General features: G+C 39.9%; 1 protein-coding gene across 9 annotated transcripts in view; it reads left to right on the forward strand.

The window, feature by feature from the left end:
* The window catches only part of csmd3b (CUB and Sushi multiple domains 3b), a 938142-nt gene that overhangs the window by 345023 nt on the left and 568552 nt on the right, over positions 1–24567 (forward strand). For all 9 annotated transcript variants that reach the window (XM_035430384.1, XM_035430386.1, XM_035430391.1 and 6 more), the window contains 2 exons: positions 19044–19147; positions 19386–19498. In XM_035430384.1, coding sequence (XP_035286275.1) covers positions 19044–19147; positions 19386–19498 — 217 coding nt within the window. The remainder of the gene's footprint in view (positions 1–19043; positions 19148–19385; positions 19499–24567) is intronic.

The raw sequence follows: 24567 nt of genomic DNA on the forward strand, positions 1-24567 counted from the left end.
ATATACTGAAGCAATGCAGGTTAAGTACCTTGCTCAAGGGTACAACGGCAGTGTCCTTACCCGGGATTCGAACCTACGACCTTTCGGATACAAGCGCAGTTCCTTACCCACTGTGCCACACTCCGGCCACGGAGTAACTCCCTTACTCCTGAGTGAACTAGTCAAATTAGTTTCTTCTTCCAAATCATTCACCTGTATTCTTGACCTCATACCTACACAGCTGCTGAAGGAGCTATTGTCTGTTCTTGCCAAATCAAATCTTCATATAATTAATTATTCATTGTTATCTGGTTATTTCCCCATATCATTTAAGATGGCAGAAATCAACCCACTGCTCAAGAAACCAAGAAACCAAATTTGCTTCCAATAGACCTGGATAATCATAGATCTATTTCAAGCCTCCCTGTCCCTTTCAAGCACACTTCTTTCTTACAGAATAAAAATGAGTATGACAGGTTTCAGTCTGGTTTTAGGAAGCATTGTAATACTGAAACCAAATAGTTCAAGCATTTGTGTCCTCTCAGCTTGATTACTGTAATATTTTATTGTCTGGTTGTGCCAATTCAGATCTGAAACATCTCCAACTTGTACAGAATGCTGTTGCTAGGGTTATTTTTAGAACTAAGAAATGGGAACAGTGCTCAAAACTCCTGTCAAATTTAGAATTGACTATAAGATTCTACTGTTAACTTATAAAGCTTTATACGGTTTGGCTTCAGAATATCTTACCGAGTAACTTATTCCTTACTCTCATCCAAGATAACTTTCTTGTCAAGATGCTGGTTATGTGAAAAGTTATGTCTAAAATTACAATGGGAGGATGGGAGGTAGACCCTTCTCTTACAGTGCTCCTGTGTAATGGAACAATCTTTCTATTCATGTTTAGGCTTCAGTCACACTCTGTTTCTTTAAGTGTAGGCTCAAAATGTACCTCTTTAGTCAATCCTGTAGTTAGCCAATCCTATAGTCCTATATTCTGATAAATGGTCAAGTTAAGTCGTGGTGATTAGGAAGTCAGATGAGGATGTTTAGACTGCTGAGCGGGTCGGGGCATCCTAGCAGTACTGCTCCTCAAGCCAGCAGAACCAGATTATCAGTTTATCAGGAGAGCCCAGCTCATTGTTCTTGGCTATGGCACACAGGGAGGAGGGAAACTTAGCCTAGTCCACGAATGCATGGTCTGAGTTGGCCCTGCTGGTTTAGAACATTATTTGAAATTGAACTTGGGCTTCAGTAGAAGGGCTCTAAGTAGTGGCTGCCTTAGCCATTATAGGTTGTATGCAAATGGCTGAGGATTGTACAGTAGCTGGATGGAGATTCTATATGAATGTATATAGTTTTTTGGCACATAGATTATACTCTGTTTGTTCATAGTCTCTACAGTGCCTAACCATCTTTTCTCTTTTTGTTCCCCTGCGGCTCCTGCCCTTCCCTCACCCTGAGTGCATGGATCGCTCCAGCCTTGTTCCTCACCCTGAGTTCATGGACCGCTCCAGCCTTGTTCCTCGCCTTGAGTTCATGGGGTCATTCCAGCCTGGTCCCTCACTCTGTGGTCGCAGACTGCTGTAGCCTGGTTCCTCCCCTGACTCATGCCCACACCCTGATGCAGCCTGGAGCTTCATATGTATCACCCTGTCCCTCTAAACCAGGGGTGCTCACACCTTTTCAGCATGCGAGCTACTTATAAAATGACCAAGTCAAAATGATCTACCCACTACAAAAATGCAAAACATATATTTATTTACAAATATATTGAGGATTCTTTATATGTACAATGTATGTTGATGTACCTTGCATAACCGCATGAGCCAATATTGCACAACACAACATAATTAACTATGTACATTTTTTGTCATTACCTGAGTTTACTCTGATGACTTGCACTGAATTGAATCAGCCAGGGATACATAGTCCGGACAGTAGCTGCTGACAGCCAGCCTCAAGCACACTTCGAAATGTTCATCAGTCATGGTGGAACGGTACTTGGACTTAATGATCTTCATGTGGGAAAAGGCTGACTCACATAAATAAGTGGAGCCGAATAATGCAGTCAAGGAGGTAGCACATTTCCTCATGTTGGGGTACTTTACCTCTGTGAGTAAGTTCCAGAACTGTCCATGAGCTCTGGACTTCAGCTCAATGTCGGCTTGTAGTGTCAAAATCTCATCTTCCACTCCAGAAGAGTTCAGGTGAAACAGTGTTGCAATTTTTGATGCCAGTGAATCAACCTCAGCATCTTCCCGAAAAGGATAGCACATGAATGTAGCGACTGGCTCGAGCAAAGAAAAGTCTTGAAAGCGTTTGTCAAACTCTGACAGACAATTGTCAATCTGCTCTGTGTAGCGTGCACTGTCAAGTTGCACACATGCCTTCCCTTGCATCTCCAGCTCTGACGCCAGGTTCTGGAAGTTTGCCAAATCATGGCGCTGCAGCTTTGAGGAGAGATGTTGCATCTTTCGTTTGACAGCATTAACTGAGCTGATCATATTGATCACTGTTTTGTCTTTTCCTTGCAGCTCTAGATTAAGGTCATTCAACATGTTTGTCAGATCGGTTAAAAATGCCAAGTCTAACAGCCACTGACCGTCATTTAGTTGCTTGTATTCTGCATGTCCAGCTACACGGAAAAACTCCTTAATCTCCGGACAGAGCTCTCGAAATCTTTGCAGGAATTTCCCTCGACTAAGCCATCTCACGTCAGTGTGTAGCAACAACTCAGAGTGGTCGCAGTCAGCCTTCTCCAGATGTGTATGGAATAACCGTCTTTGAAGAGATCTGGCTCGAATAGAACAGGCGATCTTCGTTGCCACATCCATGATCTCTTTCATGTTGAGCATTTTAGCGCATAACGCTTGTTGGTGGATTATGCAATGGTAATTCAGGAAGTCTGGGAAAGCATCGTCCTGCCTGCACTTGGCAATGAATCCATTCACGCGGCCAACCATTGCCAATTTGTACACCGGGAGCTGGGTTTTCTCGATAAAGTTTTTGAACGACTGAAATATGTCCTCTCCTCGCGTCTGTTCTTTCATGGGCAGTACTGTTAATAGCTCCTCTTTTGCAGTGATATCACTAAACACCATACAAATGAAAATGCACATCTGGGCTGTGTCACTCACGTCCGTAGATTCGTCCAACTGCAGTGAGAAACACTCGCAATCTCCGATGTCCTTCCACATTTGCTGGGTTAAATCCTCGTCTATGGCTTCACAGCGCCGTGTAACTGTACTTCTTGACAGCTGGAGAGCTTTGATCGAAGATAATATTTCTGCCTTATTTTTAAAGTCCCGGAACAATGAGTCAGCTGCTTCAACGAATGCCTCTTTTACCATCTCTCCATCTTGGAAGGACTTCTTGTTATCAACGATGATGTGACTCATCCGGAACGATGCTTCGGTGGCGGCTTTTGCTTTTGAAGTATGTTGTGTGAAAAATGACTGCTGTCCGGACAACTGGGATTTTAGTTCCTTCACCTTTCTCTTTCTTAGCTCGCTTTTCGGTGGGAAGTCGGTGTCGTTTTTTCCATGAACAGTCCAAAAATGCCGCTCCACATTTCCCTTCTTTGGTATTGCGATGGTAGACTGGCAGTTGAGGCAAACGCACTTCGAAAATGTCATCGTGAAAAAAAAGTCCTCCTCCCATTCCGTATGAAAGTGATAAGTTTTTGTCTTCTTACTTGGTCCAGCTCCCCCACTCATTTTTATACCCTTTCTTAAGTGTAAGAGAAAAAACCGAGGGCTAAAAATTGGAGGTAACTCGCTGACTAGCTTGTTAGTTTTGCTGCACTTGGCGCCGTTGTTTGCGCATGCGCAGTGACCTAAGTGTCAGAAAAATTCAGATGTCATCTAACTGGCTGCCTTGTATATCAATCAAGTGATGGGATGGATGATAGGCTGACGTCTATTTTTTTTAATGTCATGCGATCTACCAATACTACCTTTGCGATCGACTGGTAGATCGCGATCAACGTATTGAGCACCCCTGCTCTAAACTGTACTTCCCTTCATTTTAACTTCTACTATTCCAGTCAGTGTATTGCCTGAACTGTAACCTGCTCAACCCATTTTAATTGCTGACATAGATCCCTTATTACATTCTACCACTACTTTACACCAGGCTGGCCAGTGGAGGAAGGGCTGAACTTCTTTAGTCCGGTTTCTCCCGAAAAGTCATCCCATCGGGGAGTTTTTACTCTTTTTCTCACGTTGAGGTTTTTTTGCCCCCTACCTGGGAGTTTTTTTTTTAACCTCATGTGCTTGCTATTGGGGGTTCAGGCCTGTTTTTTTCTCTTTTTCTGCTACTCTGTAAAGCATCCTATAACCAATTAATTCACCTTATTTTAATCCAATTGAACATGAGTTTTGTATGCTGAAGAAAAAACTTAAGGCAACTTGTCCCTGAAACAAACAGGGCCTGAAGATGGCTGCAGTACAGGCCTGAGAGAGCATCATCAGAGCATCACCAGAGAAGATACTCAACTTGCAGGAAAAGGATATGAGACAAAGTACTAAACATGACTACTTTCATTTACATAATATTAATATGACCCAAACATTATGATACCCTGAATTGGGGGAGGGGGGGAGGCTATGTATAAAAAGTGCTGTAAATTCTACAATGTGAAATGAAAATGAATTTTAAAATTCCCTGTAATAAAAGCCGAGAAACTGCACATCCTAAGTGAATTGTTTGATTTCAAATTAAAAATTATGGAGTACAGTCAAATCAAGAAAAAAAAGTCTTTGTCTCGAGCATTATGGAAATTATGATGTGTGTGTATATATATATATATATATATATATATATATATATATATATATAGTCTTTTTGACAATATTAAACATCAACACTGTATGAACATTCAAAATACCTCAGTACTTATTTATTTACTGTCCAAATCATTTGTACATATACACACAGATTTATACTGTACATAAATAAGTACTGAGTTATTTTTAATTTTCAAATGGGGGTGAGGGGGCAGGGGTTTATTGGGTTCAAATCTGGGGACTGACATGACATTAGAACGCTTCATGCCAAGTTTGAGCTTCTTGGCAGAGGGAGCCAGGTTTTTGGAAAAAATGGGGCTTGCCCATATCATGATCTCCATGACCTTAACAAGAGTCCCATTATGAGGAGATGCAAAACAACCCCATAACATCACAGATCCAGAGCCATATTTTAGCATAGTGTCAGCAAGGTGAGGATTAAGTGAAATATGTTTAGTTTTCCGAACCCAGCAGTTTTAACCGTTAACACCCTTGTTTGATATCCGGCACTCTGCATACCGAACACAAATGCATCAACCATTACCCAGCATGTAAAATATATTTATTTGATTTAATTTGGTAATTATTATCCAATATATGAATTATCAATCAAATTGCCAAATTCATTGATAGGCAGAGCAAATTGTTTGGATCAACCTTTATCAAAACGTACAACTCACAACCCAAGCAATTAAGCAATTTCTTAAGTGACAAAAAAAATTCATGTCTAATCTAAAAATGAGGTTCAACTACCTTAAAACAGTTAACAAAGGTTACAGACATGGACAGTCACACAAGAAATGAATGAGAGAAGATACCAAACCACAGCTTTTGTCCCAAAGTAATCCGAAATGCAGAAACCAAAATATAACAGAATAGTCCAAAGGAACCAGAGATTAAATGTAGAATGGCAGACCTAGATAGACGACTCAGATGCAACCTTCCAATTGTTACAAAAACTACTTCCTTCCAAGTTGCCCAGACTTAACTGACTGATCAAAAGATGACCAAATATTTTAACTGGTGAAAAAGAGGAGGGGGCAGGGGCATGGACATCCCCTCTGACACACACACACACACACACACACACAAATTCACACCTCAGATGGTAACCCCCCAGTTCCTGCTCTGTCTCTCCAGGCTACACTGGCCGAGCACTTTGAAGCTTCCTCTGGCTGAGAACGGCCAAATAGTGAATTACATATCTGACAGTAGGTATGATGTTCTACTCTTGATCACACTCATTAACTGAGAGGCAGAGTAAGCAAGGGAGACAGATTATTTGAACTGGCACCATTCTATGCTTACAGAAATGAGGCTAAAAATTATGGATTCATCTGTTGTAGATTGGTATGCTTTGTAATGCAATTTCTTTGGTTTGTATACTTCCATATGGCCGGGAGAAGGCTTCTTAAAAGTGTTGCTCTCTGTGACCATGATGTAATATGGATGTCATATCAAGCTGGTTATATATGTGATAGTAACATTTGTGCCATTGTTATTAAAAATTAAATTGTATGAACAATATGACAAAATACTATCATATGTATTATTGCTAGTGTATCAATTCAGCACAAGTGTAATATAAATAGACAACCATGTAAATATAATAAAGTTTATTAAACACAAAGTACCGAAAAGGCAAAGCACAATTCTCTACAATGATGTTGTGGCAAACAAGCCTGCCACAGGCCACCGAAGTGGCTTTCCACAGGGTCCACATTTATTTACGAGGTTGGCAAGATGTTACCGCCAAGGAGCAGATGTAAAACTGTCATGACAGAGGCTCCCCTTGTGTGGGTGGGGATGGCAGATTTAACCTGTGAGCACTGATTACCTCACTATGCACAGGTGCAGCCACTCCTGTTCCTGGGTCCAATTAGCCTGGCCAATTATCTAATTCTTAACCAATTATCCAATTGGCCAGGTCTAATTAGCTTGACCCAGGGCAGGTGTGGCCACTTAAACCAGCCATCCTCACACCACAGATGTATAACAAACTATGTGAGTGCATGTGTGTGTAGGTGTTGTGTGTGCGTGTGAGTATGTGAGTGAGGAATGTTGGATGTTCTCCTACGTGGGGGGTTGTGTACCGTGGACACGTGTTCACGGAGAACAAAGGAACAAGATGGAGTATGAAAGGAGGGGTTAGTGAGCTAGTGAGAAGCAATAGCATATGAAGCGTACCAAACAGATATAGGGTAACTGAATAGTTATCTATAGATGTTTGATAGAGATCAACATGCCGTGTTATGAAAGGGGAAGCTGGTCGCCCTTTCTGTTCCAAAACACGGATCCTACGCTAGTAGCTTGCTTCTTGGGACTCGCTCTGCAGGATGCGTCTGTCGTGCGTGGCTGTCCTGATTCTTTGACCACCTCTAAAAATAGCGCTTCAGAGCGCCTCGTTCTGCCAGCAGCCACCGAGGATATTCGGGCCTGGTTCCGTTGCAGGCCTTGTGAACTGTTCCTGGCGTGTGAACTCACGTGGGAGGGAGACAGGAGAAGGGTAGTGAGTCCAGGGAGAGGACAATGGAAGCGAGAGTGGAATGGGAAAGAGAGAAATGGGAAAAAGAGAGCAAAAGAACGGCAACCTCTGTTTTATTCAAGGCTGCGCGTTTCGAATTTACAGTAAGCCAATACTGTTACAGGAGAACTGTAGTAGGGGGGCCTGGTTACGTGAGTCACTCTGAGGTAGACACATGAGCTTTGTAGTTCACTATCTTTTGTAGGCCATGGTACCTACATTTGGTTGCAGGAGCACAGAACGTCTGACTTGAGCAATCTAGACACGTCGGCGTGCCGACCACTAGGGGCTTTGCGCAAAGAGATTAAGCTCCTAGGGGAACATGAATAGGGCCATGCAATAGGCATGTGTTACCGACCACCGGCTTCAGCAGGAGTGTGAATTTAATGCTCTTTGGAACCATGAAACAATCTTGTCAGGAAGGTGACGCTATTATTGTGGGTGGCCTCAATTGCCCTGCTATTAATTAGAAATTGATGACAGCCCAAAGAAAAAGCAAGGAAGCATTTCTAGATGTTTTAAATGACCTGTTTTTGGCACAGTATGTCAGTCAGTCTACAAGAGGGAAATCAATTCTGGATCTGGTGCTATGGAATGATCCGGACAGAATTTGTGGCATAAAGGTAATTGAGCCACTTAGGACCAGTGATAATTCTGCAGGTAGTTATGATGCATTTTGGCAAATTAATAAGGCCTTCTCAACTGCCTGATTATTCCGTTTTTGACAAGCCTATTTTAACAAGATGCAAGCAAATTTAAGTAATATTTACTGGGTGCAAATTCTTGACTGTAAGACTGTGAATGAAAAGTGGGGCACGTTCAAAGGGGTTATTCATGAGATCCTACAGTATGTAAATTTATTCCGAAGATAAGACACAGTCTCCCCAGTAGATGAACAAAGCCATATGGGAGAATTTGAGAAAAAAAAATACACTGTATAAGATATATAAAAACAACAACACTGAGAGCAATAAGGCTGAATATTGTCATATGTGTGTTAAGGTTAAAAAAGAACTATGGGAAGCCAAGAAGCTCTTTGAAAGGCAAATTTCACAAGATACAGTTCAGTTCTATTTAGGACTAAGTGATACAATCCCTTGTTTATTTGCACATGACTTGAGATCTTGCTGATGTGAGTGGGGACGACGATGCCATTTCAGGGTTTTCAAGTGGGCGCCCTCCTTCCTCAGCGTTTCACTGATGAGCCCCCATTGAGTGGCAGAAGGGGGTAATTACTTCATTGGGGTCATCAGGTGGGCACCCTCCTTCTCTGGTGTTTTGTGACACCTCCAGAGGGCTCAACGGCGACATCTGGTGTCCCAGGCTCATTCCCCTTGACGTAATCTCGTTCTTGGTGTTAACTCGGAGCCCAGGTGTTGTCTCTCCTCTTAATCCAGAGCCACTGACTTGCCCTTTCAGCAGCACCGGAGAGGGCTTTGATGGCTTGATGTTGGGCCTGGCCTCGGATTCCCATGTCCTTAAGCAGCCTGGTAGTTGATATGCCTACGAAGCCTCTGCGGCCAACTTCCACTGGGCAAACCTTAGCTTTCCAGCCGTGTTGTTCAGCGTCGTCTGCCAACTCAGCGTACTTAAGCCTCTGACGTTCGTAGGCCTCACCCACAGAATCCTCCCAGGGCACTGTAAGCTCTATGATGTAGACGGTGCGAAGTGAGGAGGACCAATGCACGAGGTTAGTCTGAGGTTAGTCGTGGTGATCTCAGGTGGGAAGCAGAGCCTCTGTTCCAGGTCCGCCAGTAACTTCCAGTCTCGTGCCGCTCCCAGCTGCCCGGCCTCTGGTTTTAAAGTACAGGCCTTGGGTTCCTTTGCACCTTCACGGACAAACTCTCTTGCAGATGCAGGATGGGATGACAGAGGAGGCAGGGCGTTAATGGTTGTCCGTCTGCTCTCCAGCGTAGCTGCTAGGCACTTCAGTAGCTGGTTGTGCCGCCAGGTGTAACGGCCTTGTGTAAGGCTTGTCTTGCAGCCGACAAGAATGTGCTTCAGGTTTGCTGGAGATGGAAAGAGGGGGCACGTAGGGTCTTGGCAGTAACTTTGGCTGAGGTTCCTGGGAGATGGCAGGACATCGTATGTGGCTCGTATTTTGAAGCTAGTTCGAAATGCTTCCACATCCCACAACTCCTCCCAAGAGAACTTTCTCTTATCAACTCCCTCCCACCTCATCCACTGTCCTTGCTTTGCTTGAGAAACGGGCTTTGCGCACATCACTGCCTGCTCTTGCCGGCGCACCTCCTCAACCACGAGACCTCGTTGCTGAGATGCCTTGTACCAGGACGGTTTGCTCTCTCCAAGGCCAAAACCTCCTCTCCCTTGTTGCACGTGACCAACGTGACCCTGTGCTTGAGGGCTGACTTTGCCTGCTGTGTAGCTGCAGATGGGGTCCACTTCCTCCCAGTTGCCTGGATGGGAGCAGTTTGGGCTACTCATGCGTCACGGGATTCTGTCAGCGTCATCTCCAGCCTTACTTTGGTGCACTTGTACTCCTCTGTAAGACTGGACACGGGAAGTTCCAGGATACCTTTTTCATAGAGCCCTATGTTGCTAAGGCACCTGGGGAGACCTAGCTACTTTCTGGCGAATGAGCTCCAGCTTGTTGACCTTTGAAATTGGGGCCTCGTACATGGTCAAAGGTACATCAGCCGGGATAGGAGACCGAATTGAAGGCACCAGAGCTTCAACCTGCCAGGGAGCAAGGACTTGTCGATACTCTCAAGGCCTCTGGTGATGTTCTGCCTAAGCTGGTCTGTGTCCTTGAGGGTTGCAACGTACCATCGTCCCAGGCTTTTGACTGGCTTCTCTATCACAGTTGGTATGGGCTCATCACCAATGTAGAAGCGTTGATCTGACAGCTTCCCCTTGACGATTGATATGTTCCTGGGCTTGCTCGGCTTTACAAAAAGTAATCCATACTGTTGTAGGAAACCGAAAGTGAAAGAGGATATCAGGTGCAATGAGAATGAAGATCATCGCGTTATAAAATTAAAGATATTGCCGATGCTTTAAATAGTTACTTTGTTAAGAGTTTTGCTAGAAATGATGTAACTAATAGACTGGAAGGTATATTCAGTACTCAGAATATTGAGATAAAGAACTACTAGATAAATTACATACACTAACAAATAAGGCAGCAGGGCCTGGTGGCATATACCCAAGGATACTCAAAGAGTTAGGTGAGATCATTTTTATCAACAAGATCTCTGGTTGTTGAATGAGGTTTTCTTTGTTAGGGTTGGAATGAAAACATACAGGATGGATCTCGAGGCACTGGGTTTGTTACCTCTGGCTTTTGAACCAGTAACACACAATCAATTGTACTTTTCATGTCTTTATTGAACACATTGTCTACACATTCACAGTTCAGGCTGGAAAAAGTATGGGAATTCATGTAACTAGTAACTGATAGGTCATCTTTAGCAGCAATAGCCTCCACCAAATATTTCTTATAGCTGCTGATCAGACTTGCACAATGATTAGGAGGAATTTTAGATCATTCCTCCTCACAAAACTGCTTTATTTCATTGATATATATTTAACACTTCTAAATCATCTAAACACTTATATTCGTTCCTTGGTTCTCTAGCTTCAAACATCAAGTCAACATCTAAGAATTTAGCTATAATCTTTGACTATAATCAGAATTTTGAACCACATATTAAAAAACTGGTTCAGGGATGTTTTTACCAACTTCTAAAATTAGAGCATTTTTGTCTTTTAGTTTCACCGAAAGAACCATACATGCTTTTATTTAATCTTGACTATTGTAATGCTTTGTTTTCAGGCCTACACCACCTCGCCATAGCTCAGCTGTGAACTGTACAGAATTCTGCTGCTAGGCCAATGACCAGGAGTATGACCAGCGTTTTTCCCATACCAACCCAATTCTGGCTGCTCTGCAATGGTTGCCTGTTGCTTTTAGAATTAATTTTAAATTTGTATTAATTACTTACAGTGTCTTACATGGTTTGGTGCCCTATTGTATTCGTGAACTGTTAACTCCTTATGGTCCCCAGAGGCAGATAAAGTTACAATACTGTCGGACAAGCAAGGATTAATTAAAAATATGTTTATTTTATGAATCCAGAAGTTAAAACACTCAGAGCCCTTGTTAAAATGTTCAGTACTCTGAATAGTAGATGCAAGTGATATTGTGTGCTTGGACCCCTCACTTACCCTAAATATAAAATATATTTTATGTGATTTAATTAAATAATTGTTGAAAATGAGAGTTATCAATTAAATTGCCAAATTCATTGATAGGTCAGTTGACAGTAAAATGGTGAAATCCACCAACAAGTCAAAACAAGCTCTATATCAGGTTTTAAGATAAAATAATTGAATTAATTGAATTGAAGCAGTTAATTAGAATAATGAATTTAAATCATACATTCTTTATTGTATGCAGGCTCACTACTTCTAAATTACAAAACAGAAGACATTATACAAAAAATAAAAAAATGAATTTGGAAATACCAGAAAAGAGAAAGAGAGACGGATGAGCCAGACCTTGCCAAAGTGTTACCCACTTCCAGTTTAAGCGCCACAGGATGAAAAGAAACCAGCTAAAAACACGCAACTAAGGAACCACCACCAAAACAAAACGAGAAAAACTCTTCTGTCCAAGGCTCCAAAACCAACCACAACTCAACTTTTTCCTGTGGCCATCTTAAATACCTTACCCAGCATGACTTGTGGATGTTTGCCCTGATTGGGTGATGCCGAGTTAAGGTGTCAGAGGGGGTCAGACTCATTTATGACAATGACTGGCCTACCTAAAAGCTGACTGTAGTTATCGATCAAAGTGAACTTAAGTTGTTGGAAACAGGGCTAAGCACTATGCTATTATTATCAAAAGATTCCTGACTTAACTCTTTCTAACAAGATCAAACATGAATATGTAAGGAGGTAATTCAGTTCAGCTCTTGGATACCTATAAAAAGCATGGAAGTTCATCTCTGCTTCTACAATAGGATGATATTAGTCGAAGGATAATTGTCCAGATGTAACCTCCACCTTCAGTCAAAATATTTTCCATATAACAAAACCAAATTGTGCCACATTGGTTTCTTTTTTTTTTTTAATTAAATTTTTATTTCGGTCTGCATTCAACAATAGTAAGTTTACACGAAAGGAGGCAGATACTCAAATATCACAAGCTATAAACAGAACAACACTGCAACCCAAGATCTCTGCAGTCGGAAACCGGTGTAGGCTGAAGCTGCTGCTTATAATGCCTACCCTTTTAACAACATGTCATATTTGTTTTCAAAAGGTAACATCAGACAAACATCAAACACAAAACAAACAAAGTAGAACAAAACAAAACAAAATCAAACAAAAACAGCTTGCATATCCTGTACCCTGCCCTTCTATGCCAATGTTTCTTTCTGATCATCCTTTTTCATATTTTTTCAGTACATTATTTTTAAACATTTGTTTTACCTTAATGAGAGTTCTACATGTTTTCAGTTCCTCATTACAGCTGTTGTATAGTTGCACTCCTTTAACTGAAATACAATGGTATTTTGCATTGGTCCTCACTAATTGTTTTTGTGAGTTGTTTTTTGCAAATTCCTCTTAAATCATGTTGACATTCTCTCTTTGTAAACAACTTTTGGATACTTTCAGGTAGTAATTGGTTTTTTACTTTATACATAATTTGAAATGTTTTAAACTCGACCAAATCTTTAAATTTTAGAGCCTTTAAATAAACAAAAGTGAGTTTGTTGGTTCTCTATAGGTGTTTTTTTTTTTACAATTCTTATGGCTCTCTTTTGAAGTATGAAGATTAGATTAGTATTAGTTTTATATGTATTTCCCCATACTTCCACACAGTAAGTTATGTATGGTACTACAAGGGAACAGTGTATAATGATTTTTGATTTAAAAGATCTTTTACTTTATATAGTATTGCAATTGATTTTGACATTTTAGCTTTGACATAAGTTATATGCGGCTTCCAGCATAATTTATTATCTATAATCACTCCAGAAATTTAATTTCCGACACTCTTTCAATTTCAACATCATTTATCATGAGTTTGCTTTTTGCTTTTTTTTTAATTAAACGATTACCAAAGATTATAAATTTAGTTTTACTTAAATTCAGTGTTAGTCTATTAGAATCAAACCAACTCTTTAGCTTTACCAATTCCTTTTCCACTGTATCCAAAAGTTTTTTCAAATTCTCACCAGAACAAAATAAATTTGTATCATCAGCAAATAATATTATTTTTAATATTTTGGAAACCTCACATATATCATTTATGTCCAGAAGAAACAATAATGGGCCTAACACTGAGCCTGAGTTACTTGGAACCCCACAAGTAACCTTCAACAGTTGTGAATTAAAATTGTGTATTCGGACATATTGATGTCTATTCTCCAAGTAACTACTTAAAGTAATAATCTCGAAGATTTTCATTAAAATAAATGTCTGTTAAGTCACTATCTATCGCTGAATTAGGTAACACAATGGTGATTGAGCCTATTATTATATTAATTTCTATTATTATTATTATAATAATTTATGATTAAAGAACTGGGTGTCTGTGGCGACATTCCCGGGAAAAATGTCGCGTTTTCCATCACCCATCAGTGGTTGTTCTGCCAGAGAGGGTAGGCGGAGCTAACGCAACAGGCTCGCAGTTCAACTCACTTGTGTGGGAGCGGCGTACTGTTTTTTACGGTGTCTGCTAGCGTTACAATAACAGAGAAGCGGGAGGGGGGGGGGGTTATGGAACCCTAAAAAGTGTGTAACATGAGAGGTCATATTATTTGTTGATATAGATTTCGTATTACATTTGATGACAATGTAACGTTACTAAATTACATAGCTATTTGCACAGCTTACGCTAGCTACCGGACCATGTCAAGAAAGGCAACATTAGTTTAGACAACGTTGCACACAGTATCCATCTCTCATATCAGGTAACGTTGCGTTAGCTATCTAGCTAATGTAATTAACACAATCTAATGTCAGCTAACAATTAGAAAAAAAACTAGCTAACGCTACCGACCGGTACTGACCTCGCAAACCGTCTCTCGAATGCAATTCTACCTTGTTGCAACGTTGCAATGTAGCTAAATAAAGGCCAGTTCAGATCAATGATTCGCAACGAGACTGGATGCAACTTGCAAAATTCCAAGACGTCTGATTGTAAACGTTCTAAAACTGCACTTGGCAATTTGACAAGGTGGGTCTTTTGAGACCCCAGGCAACGGTTTCAGATGCTCTGCAAATAACCAGTTCACACCGCTGCAATTTTCTCTGCAACATTCTAAAATCATTGTCTCGTTGCGAATCATTGATCTGAACTGGCCTTAACGTTACCGTTATTTACATTGCCATCAAGTTCATCAATATATTGATCTGAATAAATTCCCGAACAGTTTACCTAGCAAAACCAGAAACACCAGGGGTAACATTTTGCAAGGCAGTTTTTTTCAAAAATATCACACAACAATCATTCACGAGTAAGACTGTTTATTGTGCACGAGATGCTAACTGCACGAGCCACAGCGAATCCCGCAAATTCTTCTCTGCAGTGTAAAGGTGTTCATACCGGGCAAAAGGTGGATAAAGAACGTTTGTGGAAATTGATCATCTCTAATTTTACCCCAGGTCTGCTACAGCATTTTAACCCGGCTCGGCAGTGTAAAGACAGCTTAAGTTAGCCTAATGTTAGACAATGAATGAGTATTTACATAACGTTACTTTTATAACAACAATTTTTTATTCAGTAAGTGTTATAGTTGGTGTGGCCCAAGTGCCAACTGACTGACGTCACACAGGCGACACTGGTTGGATCCGGTTGGATCTATGGGAAGTGAGGTCCAAAAACACACCTGCAATTACCGCTTCTCGCCATTGGTACCGCCAAAGAGAACGAAACGGAAATCTTTGAGATTGTAACTTTATCCAAGAGTGAGCTACCCCTCTAATTCCACATCTTTGCCACTTGAAACTGGAACTGATTCCAAAGATGGAGATTTCAATTATCAGGCCTCAACACCATAATCTGTATAGGCAATGAGATGATAAGATTTTTACTCACTCACTTAAATGTAACAGATTGCATTCAGACATTCAGGTAGGCTAATTGGAAATTCAAAATTGCCCATAGGTGTGAGTGTGTGAGTGATTTTGGTGTGTGTGCCCTTCGATAGATTGCCGGCCTGTCCCGGGTGTATTCCTGCCTCTCGCTCAATGCATGCTGGGATAGGCTCCAGCACCCCCTGTGACCCTGCCCAGGATAGATAATGGATGGATGGATATTGAAAAGAGATTGAATTAAGGAATTGGTTATGATAAGGGACTGAATTGAGGCAACAGTTATGGACAGAATTCATTTGAGTGAACTGATAAAAAAGATTTAATGGGAAACAAATGACATTAATTTATCCTGCCAAGAGTCTGAATTGACCTGAAGCAGGGATTGTTGCCAGCCCTGAGATGAATAGTAATTTAATTGTCAATCTTAAAAGAAGGTCAGCTTGTTTTTGCACTGCTGTGTAAACTGGCCACGCAAATGTAGGAATGAGCAGACACAAGACAACTGAATATATTTTAAACAAAGAGAAAAGACATACAATCTAACAAATTAATAGAAAAAAAGAACACAAATAGAGTACTGATGTATGCCCAACATGCTTGTGGTAGATTATGTGATTATGTGTGATAACTGGTGTTACCCTAACTGGCCTAATTTGTCAGTCAGAACAAATGCAGCCAACTCCAAATCAAGTATTTAATAATAAAATTCTGATAAGGCGTGGTATCTGCAAATAAAAATATAAAAGCAATATAATAAAAATTACAGTTGTATTGATGTAATACAAATAGAATATTACATTTGCATTAGGATAAGGGTATTACTACATTACCATAGAAACTACCAATAATACCATTTCATATTGCATTTATATATATATATATATATATATATATATATATATATATATATATATGTGTGTGTGTGTGTGTGTGTGTGTGTGGGTGTGTGTAAGGTAATGGTTACAGTGGAAAGTTGCAACATTACGCCACAAGCATAGGCGGTTTTACCATAGGCCATAGGTAGGCAATTGCTTGGGGCCTCGTCCACCGAAGGGGCCTCGTGAATTTGTTTCCTTTTTTTTCTTTTTTTAAATTTATAAAACATTATCTTTTCTTGTCACTCCAACCAAATGATAATCTGTAATAGATAAAATAAATCTGTCTACATGTAAATGTGGGCCTATCCAATTAAATATCTATATTTACCAATATTTATTATCACCCACATTTCACATTTAATGGACTATTCCACCTTGACCTTCCTGCATAAAGCGCCTAATCATGACGTAGAAATTCAAGTTGCTATCAGAGACAGAGAGTCACGATATTTGTTACCATAAAGCGTTTTCAAAGTGGATTTGAGAAGAGAAAGAGGAAGAAGGAAGATGCTCAGTTCAAGGAAAGTTTGCCTAAACTGACAAAATTCTTTAATAAAACAGCCAGAGACTCCATGACGGAGGAGCAACAAGTAGAGTGAGAGAACCTATTATCGACCACCCTAACCATAGTGTATTTACTTCGTATTTATTAGAGAGAACTGGACATTGTTACCTATTTAAATGTAAGTTCTGTAAAAAATACACAATAAATTGTCTAAATGTAAAAAACCAACTTCACATACATTTAGATTTTGATATAGTAATACAGCCTTATTTACTATATCAACTTTAAGACAAGCAACACGCTCGGAATTATCTCATCGCGACCCATTAAATCCAATGGCGCAGACGTTGCTTCATAATTTCCAACTGCTTTCCTAACGGTTATTTTGCATCCTGCAACTTGGGTTGCAACAGTGAATATGTACGGATTCCTAGACATGCTGATAGCGACCACCCTTTCTCATATTAACCTCAAATACGCAAGACAGGACACTTATACAGTAGGCTAGCAAATTAATGTCAAGTTCCATTCATTTATATGGGGTGGTCGATGCACGTCCGCTTAGCAACCAAAATCTAGCGCTGGACCACCTCTGTCATGACTTATTTGCCGGCACATCAAAAAAATCGCAAAAGTACTACTGGAGGATAACAAGGACATTTTTCCTCCATAACTAGGTACAGGTTGTTACCGATATTTCGCCTATTTTTTCATATATAGTTGCAAATCAGTTTAAGTTTTCCTGTCTGTCGAACGAAGTTGGTTGATAATAGGTGCTCTCACTCTAGCTGACGTTACAACAGGTGTAACGTTAGTTGATGAAGCTGAGCTAGCTAACGGTAGCAGCCTTACTGCTGCCTCAGCCTGTTGTGCACCCACCGCACCTACTACAACTTCTAGCATTACTGCCTCTGCTGGTTGCGATGAACCAGTTACAGTGTGGGAGGAAAGTGTCAGAGGCAACACCGACAGACAGCAGCAGCCCACCACAAACCAGACACCCGTTCGGACCGGGACTTTTACCCCTAGAGAATAGTGGATGTTCAAATGCCTTATCAAAAAGCATGTACTATACTTTTGTCTTGAAAGAATGAAAGATTATATACTTCTAACTGGCTGAAGGTCATTTGAAGTTCTTCAGTTAGAATTCCCATTTGGGTCTGTCCTTTAGTTCTGTGGCTTTGTTAACTGAAAAGAGCTGCCTCCAAATAGTTTTTGTTCACTAGCTATGATTGCGTTAAGCAAAATGGAGAAGGGTCTCACATTGGTCTTTGCCTGGGGCCTCCAAATCACTAAAACCGCCCCTGGCCAAAAGGTGTGAAGGATACGTGGCAATTACATTGGTCGCAAATGCGCATTAGGGTTAATACAAACATAGGACCCTAAAATAAATATACAGGAAGATATACACAGCGCTATCAGTAAACTCAACAAGTATCTCCGCTTATGATGAGGAATGTAACCTACCATGGAACATAAGTATAATATCCCAAAATGCAAATATCTATGCTTATTACACGAGACACACCCAGAAGGGAATAGCATCACGCACCTGAAACATGGCTGCTAGATACTAGCGCAAAGAAATGTTTATCTAGTTGCTGCGACAACTGCAATTATACTGCTATTAATGGTAATATAATAACACGCATTTTCCCTGAACACTTACTATTTCACCAACGCACACAATAACACAAAGAATCGTGCAGGCTAAACTTGCAAGGAGGAGCGTCTTGGGATGCACCTGATGTATCTGTACAGGGATCAAAACAAAAGTACTGACCAGTAAAGTTACATTATCTAACAATAACTAGCAAGCTAATGCAGCTGGCTATTTATTTATTTGTAACACATGATGCCTGACCAGATGCATCATGGCAAGCATAATAAATTGCGTCATTTTTACTGAAACGGCAGGATATTTCTCTCTCATATAGCCAAAGCAGGTTGTAACAGACTAAATCTCTGAACCAGAATCATACTGTTTGGTCAAAGCAGCCTGGAACAGGCTAAACCCCATGAACCTGAAAAACACAGTTTTGCCAAAACAGGCAGAGACAGGCTAACCTGCAGAACTGGAACCATGCCTTGTTACAACGCAAGGCTGGAACAAGCAAAACTGCCTAACCTGATCATACTGCTGGGATACAACAAGCTGGAACAGGCTAAACTACTGAACCAGTACCATCCTGAGGATGAAACAGACTGGAAGGGGTTAAAATGTCAAAAACATATGACCCACATAAACTCCTTTATGGTCCATATTGCTAATCATTTTGCCCCATTCCTCTCAATAGGTAATTCAGATTAACTTTGAAGAGTTTGACCTGGAAATTGGATATGACACATTAACCATTGGAGACGGAGGGGAAGTTGGTGATGCCAGAACAATACTGCAGGTGTAAGTGTTTCAGCATGTATGCACCGCCGGTCATAAGAACATTTGTATATAATTTGTAAATACACACTTACTTCATTAGTCTGAATAAAAATGACTGCTACTTCACAAAATGATTGAATTTAGGTTAACAGGCCAGCAATATCTGGTCAGTAGACATATGCAGAATACTGAGATCATTTGTCACAAAGTTTTCTGTCAACAAATACTAAGTTTCTGTCTGTTCTGCCTGTGTCTGCAGGCTGACGGGTAGTTTTGTCCCTGACCTAATCGTAAGCATGACCCATCAGATGTGGCTCCACCTTCAGTCGGATGAGAGTGTAGGATCAATTGGATTCAAGATCAACTACAAAGGTAAAGATCAGGTTATTGCCCCCACTGCTCTGACCCTCATTAAGCTGTCCATGCAAGCCATTCATCAGGATTCAATAAGAATATAACACTTGTCTTTATGCTACACAATTTTTGGTTTCTGTCACATTACACACATGCCATCTGCTAGAGCATTAGTAACTTATGATCGAATAGCAGATGGCTAAAGGGAAAGAGGATGTTGGAAAGGCCAACAGAATACTGGGATATATATCTATATATTGTGATTAAAACATACAAAACACATATTTATATTGATATTATACAATGCCTTTTCAAACCAATATTGTATGCAGTTCTCTGGTTATGATATATGATGCGTACTTAACTGAAAAACAAATTAAAATACTTGGCCATTCAGTACATTGTATGTATCTACTTATGTGTAATAGCCTGTTTAGATTCTAAGGCTAACAAACCTCTAAGATAAGATAACACTAAGTTAAAATTGCAATGCTGAAAAACACAGTAAGTAGTGAGCAAATCTCTTGTCTGAAATTAAACAACATATGGTACCTTACCAAAAGCAATGTTTTGTGAATAACTATTTTTTCACACATTGAGCAAGTGTCATGAACATAATCCTCAGCATTGTGAAGACATCTGAGTCTTAAATGTGTTTAACATATCACACCAGACCTCATTTAAAGGAGTAACATGGTGGTTTTCACACTTTCTCGGTTTTATGTGCTATTTGCACAAGAGGCATTGAATAAACACAATGAGTAAAGTATTAAATATGTCCGTTCATTATTTTTGGAGAAATATGCGTTTTAAATTTATCTTTCTATTTTCAACCGGTTGAGAATGTTATCGACTTAGTGCGTCACAAGTACAGTAACCACTCCCCTTTCCATGCCCCATAAAGAAATCTGACTGGACCAGAGACTGTAAAAACCATAGACCGTATAAAAAGGTAAAAACACACCGTCATGCTACAAGTGTGCTGTGAAGTTTAGGTAGCAAACAACAAGGCTGAATCCTTCTGACGTAATTTACATAGAAACTATACGCACAGATCGCCTAGTTTCACTCACTGTGGCCAAGCGGAATTGATAACGTTTCAGAAAATATATAACTGTAAAAGGTTTAATTCAATATTCTACTGGGTCTTTTGCTGTTTATTGAGGGTGCGAAAGAAAATGTCGGTGCCGCTGACTATAATCGAATGTTTTTTCAGATTTACCGTTCATTTGAGCAAGTATCATTCAAAGTAGGCTACATTTTTATGGGTTAGTGCTGTCCGATTGTGCTAGCTACTTCACATTAACCTTGTATGGTGATCAGTATAAAGGCTAACAGCACAGCACCACTTAATTATTGTCACTTCTATCACCACTGTAATGAACTAAAAAAGGCAACAAACTACCTTTTCTGTGAGCAATGTATTGTCGAGCTCACGCGCATACACTGCTGGCGACATTCTAAAGTTGCGTTTTTCCCTCCCTACTGTCAGTCATATTGCTGTGATGATAGCTTATTCTAAATCATATCTGGGGATCCATGGATAACTCCTGACCCATAGTTTGTGCTGCTGGCTTACAGGCAAGACAATGCAAATATTTGACTAACGTTAGGTTCATTTATTAGAGTGCCTTTTAAGGACTAAGTTTTATGAACTAACACCAACAAAAGTGATGTTAGCCTGAAGTTTGAAAGGAGCCAGTAGCATAGAATGCCAAAGCAACACACACCTTTGTTACCACCCATAGATAAGACATAATTGCATTCAAACATGCTGCCCTGTAAATGATCTTTTGGTGCAAGAACCTGGCACAAGTATTTTATGGTGTCTCTTAGGGGTGTGCAGAGACGTCATTATCTGTATCTGTATCTGTATTCGTTCAACCAACAAAATTATCTGTATCTGTATTCGAATAGAATGCAGGAAGTGGGCGTGGTTTATACCGGAAGTCACGTTAAATAAGGCAAATGTTGTATTTTCTAACCTAATATTCATTGGCAATGCAGTGGCATATAATTAATTATGAAATATATTTCCACATCCTTATACAGTACTTTTCATCTCTCTTTCTTTTTTATTTTTGACTAAACTAAGTTTTATGAACTGTCTGAACCACAGCACCCCCCCCCCCCCCCCCTTTTTAACTGGGGTAAATCGAAAGATTCTGTTTTGCATTGGAAATAGAAACTATTTACAGTAAAGATATAGAGAAGCATACCCTTCAGTTGAAGGCAATAATCTTAAATTTCAATGATGCTGCATTCGCGTTTCTTGATGTGTTAACGTTACTGCAGTTCGCTAGGGAAAACGTGAATTACTACTTTACAACAGTAATTACATAGAACAGTAATAGCCTACATGAACTTTTTTTTGCCTGTTTTATTTATTTATTTATTTTTTTTTCCCCTACTGAACTAAATTTGGATAGACTGCAAACCATCTGATGTCCTCATATTTTCCCTTGGTGGCAACTGTTACCATGAATGGATTTTGTGTTCATTATAGCCAAGACCTATGACTGATACATACAGCACGTTACATCTTAAACGGATGAATATTGACTGAAATACAAGGTAAAACGACGTTTTTTTTCAGTATTTCGACTGGGTTTTTTAAATAGAGAAATAGAGAAAATTAACACATACAGCTACAGGTTCTACATAAAAACTACAGGTTCTAAGCTTGATTTTTATGTATAGGTTGCGGGGGTTTGAAAGAAATCCAGCTGCCACAACAGGCTTGTGTCTCACTAGCTCCCGCACCTCCTCCTTGATGCGAGAGTTTCCCTGAGTGATAATTTCCCACACCCTAATTAATCAACATGTACACCAAAAAAGCAAAGGTAAAATTTTTGCATGCTTTATAGATTTTAAAAAGGCTTTTGATTCTATTTGGCAAGAAGGACTATATTATAAAATTCTCCAAAGTGGTGTAGGGGGTAAAGTTTATGACATAATAAAATCTATTTATGTCAATAATAAATGTGGAGTAAAAATTGGGAATAAAAGAACAGATTTCTTCACTCAAGGACGCGGTGTTTTTAAGGGATGCAGCTTGTCACCAACGCTCTTTAATATCTATATTAATGAGTTAGCGGTGCTGTTGGAACAATCTGCTACCCCTGGCTTAACCCTAAACAACAAGGAAGTTAAATTCCTACTCTATGCGGATGACCTGGTGTTGCTGTCACCCACAGAACAAGGGCTACAGCAACATTTGGATTTACTGGTGCAATACTCTCAGAACTGGGCACTGACAGTAAACTTTAAAAAATCTAAAATAATGATATTCCAAAAGAAACCCAGATCTCAAAAAACCAGACATGTGTTCACTCTAGGAAACACCGCACTAGAGCACTCCCTGTTCTATGATTACCTAGGGCTCAAAATAAGTGCCTCAGCAAACTTTGGTCTGGCAGTGAATACACTAAAAGAAAAAGCCTGCAGAGCCTTTTATGCAATTAGAAAATTTCACAAAATAGACATACCAATTAGAATTTGGCTTAAAATCTTTGACAGTGTAATCCAACCAATTGCCTTATATGGAAGTGAAGTATGGGGTCCACTCAGTTATCACAACTACACTAGGTGGGACAAGCATCCTATAGAGGCCTTGCATGCAGAATTTTGCAGAACAATACTAAACATCCAAAGGAAAACTCCCACCAATGCATGCAGGGCAGAATTAGGCAGATACCCATTGATAATTAACATTAAAAAAAGAGCACTTAAATTTTGGATGCACCTCAAATCAAGTCCCCAAGACACAATGCAATTTCAAGCACTGAAAACCCAAGACCTGAAACCCAAAAAGAGTCCTCTCAGTCAGCTGGTCATGAGACTCACTAACCAACTAAAACCAAACACTGACCAAACTCAGACCAGCGCTGCTTTAAAACCAGAAATTAGAGTAAACCAAATAATTAAACAAACAAAAGATGCCTATCTGGAACACTGGAATAATGAAACCAAAACACAAAATAAACTTAATTGCTACTTGGCCCTAAACAGAGAATACAATTTGGCAGAGTATCTGTTCTCTGTCAGAGATACAAAGCAGAGACAAATCCTGACCAAGTACAGGCTCAGTGACCACACCTTAGCAATTGAAAAAGGAAGGCACAAAAAAAACATGGCTACCCAAAGAAGAACGTATATGTGCTCACTGCAAGACAGGAGAGGTAGAGACAGAGATGCACTTCATTCACAGATGAGGGAAACATATTTTAATAAGATGCAAAATTCAACATTCCTAAACAAATTTCCCTCCCTAACAAATGACCAAAAGCTGCGAGTCCTATTAGGAGAAGGACCGACAGCCTCACTCGCAGCTAAATACGTTTTTGCCTGTCACAGCCTGAGGGACAGTGGGTGAGCATCCAGCAAACATATGTATGTGTGTGTGTATATATGCATATGTGTTTGTATGTATATGTATATGTGTGTGTGTGTGCGTATGTATGTATGTACATATATGTGTATATATATATATATGTATGTATGCGTGTGTATGTGTGCATGTATATATATATGTCTATGTATATGCATATGTATGAGTACTCTTGATGAGATATTTTTTTTTTTCTCAATTAATTTAATTCAGTTAACTTAATAGATAATAAGTATTATGTTCCTATCATTTGTGCTGTTATTGTTATTGCTGCTTGTCTTCTTTTTTCTTTTTGATTATATATTCTTACTGTAGTTGATTGCTGTTGTCACTGCGCTTTGGCAATATGTATTTTTAAATATGTCATGCCAATAAAGCATTTGAATTTGAATTTGAATTTGAATTTGATAGCCGGGAACGGTCAGCTCTCAGCCCGCTGCCTGCTGTGCGCTGACTCGGTGGGGGCGACTACAGAATATACCGATTACTTTTCAATAATGTGTAGTAAATGAAACGACTAGTTAGTGAAATCAAAGTCCTATGTTGCAAACAGAATGGGCATTTTTATCTAGTGGCCATCCACAATGATATGAATCGATTTGAAGAAACATAATGGCTGACACATAGAACTTATTTATTAAACGTTTTGCAGCGCAGTGGCTCAAAGTTTGTTGGTGTGTATAACTGGTGCCTCTCT

Source organism: Anguilla anguilla, chromosome 8 (assembly GCF_013347855.1).
Source record: "Anguilla anguilla isolate fAngAng1 chromosome 8, fAngAng1.pri, whole genome shotgun sequence".
NCBI classification, from domain to species: domain Eukaryota; kingdom Metazoa; phylum Chordata; class Actinopteri; order Anguilliformes; family Anguillidae; genus Anguilla; species Anguilla anguilla.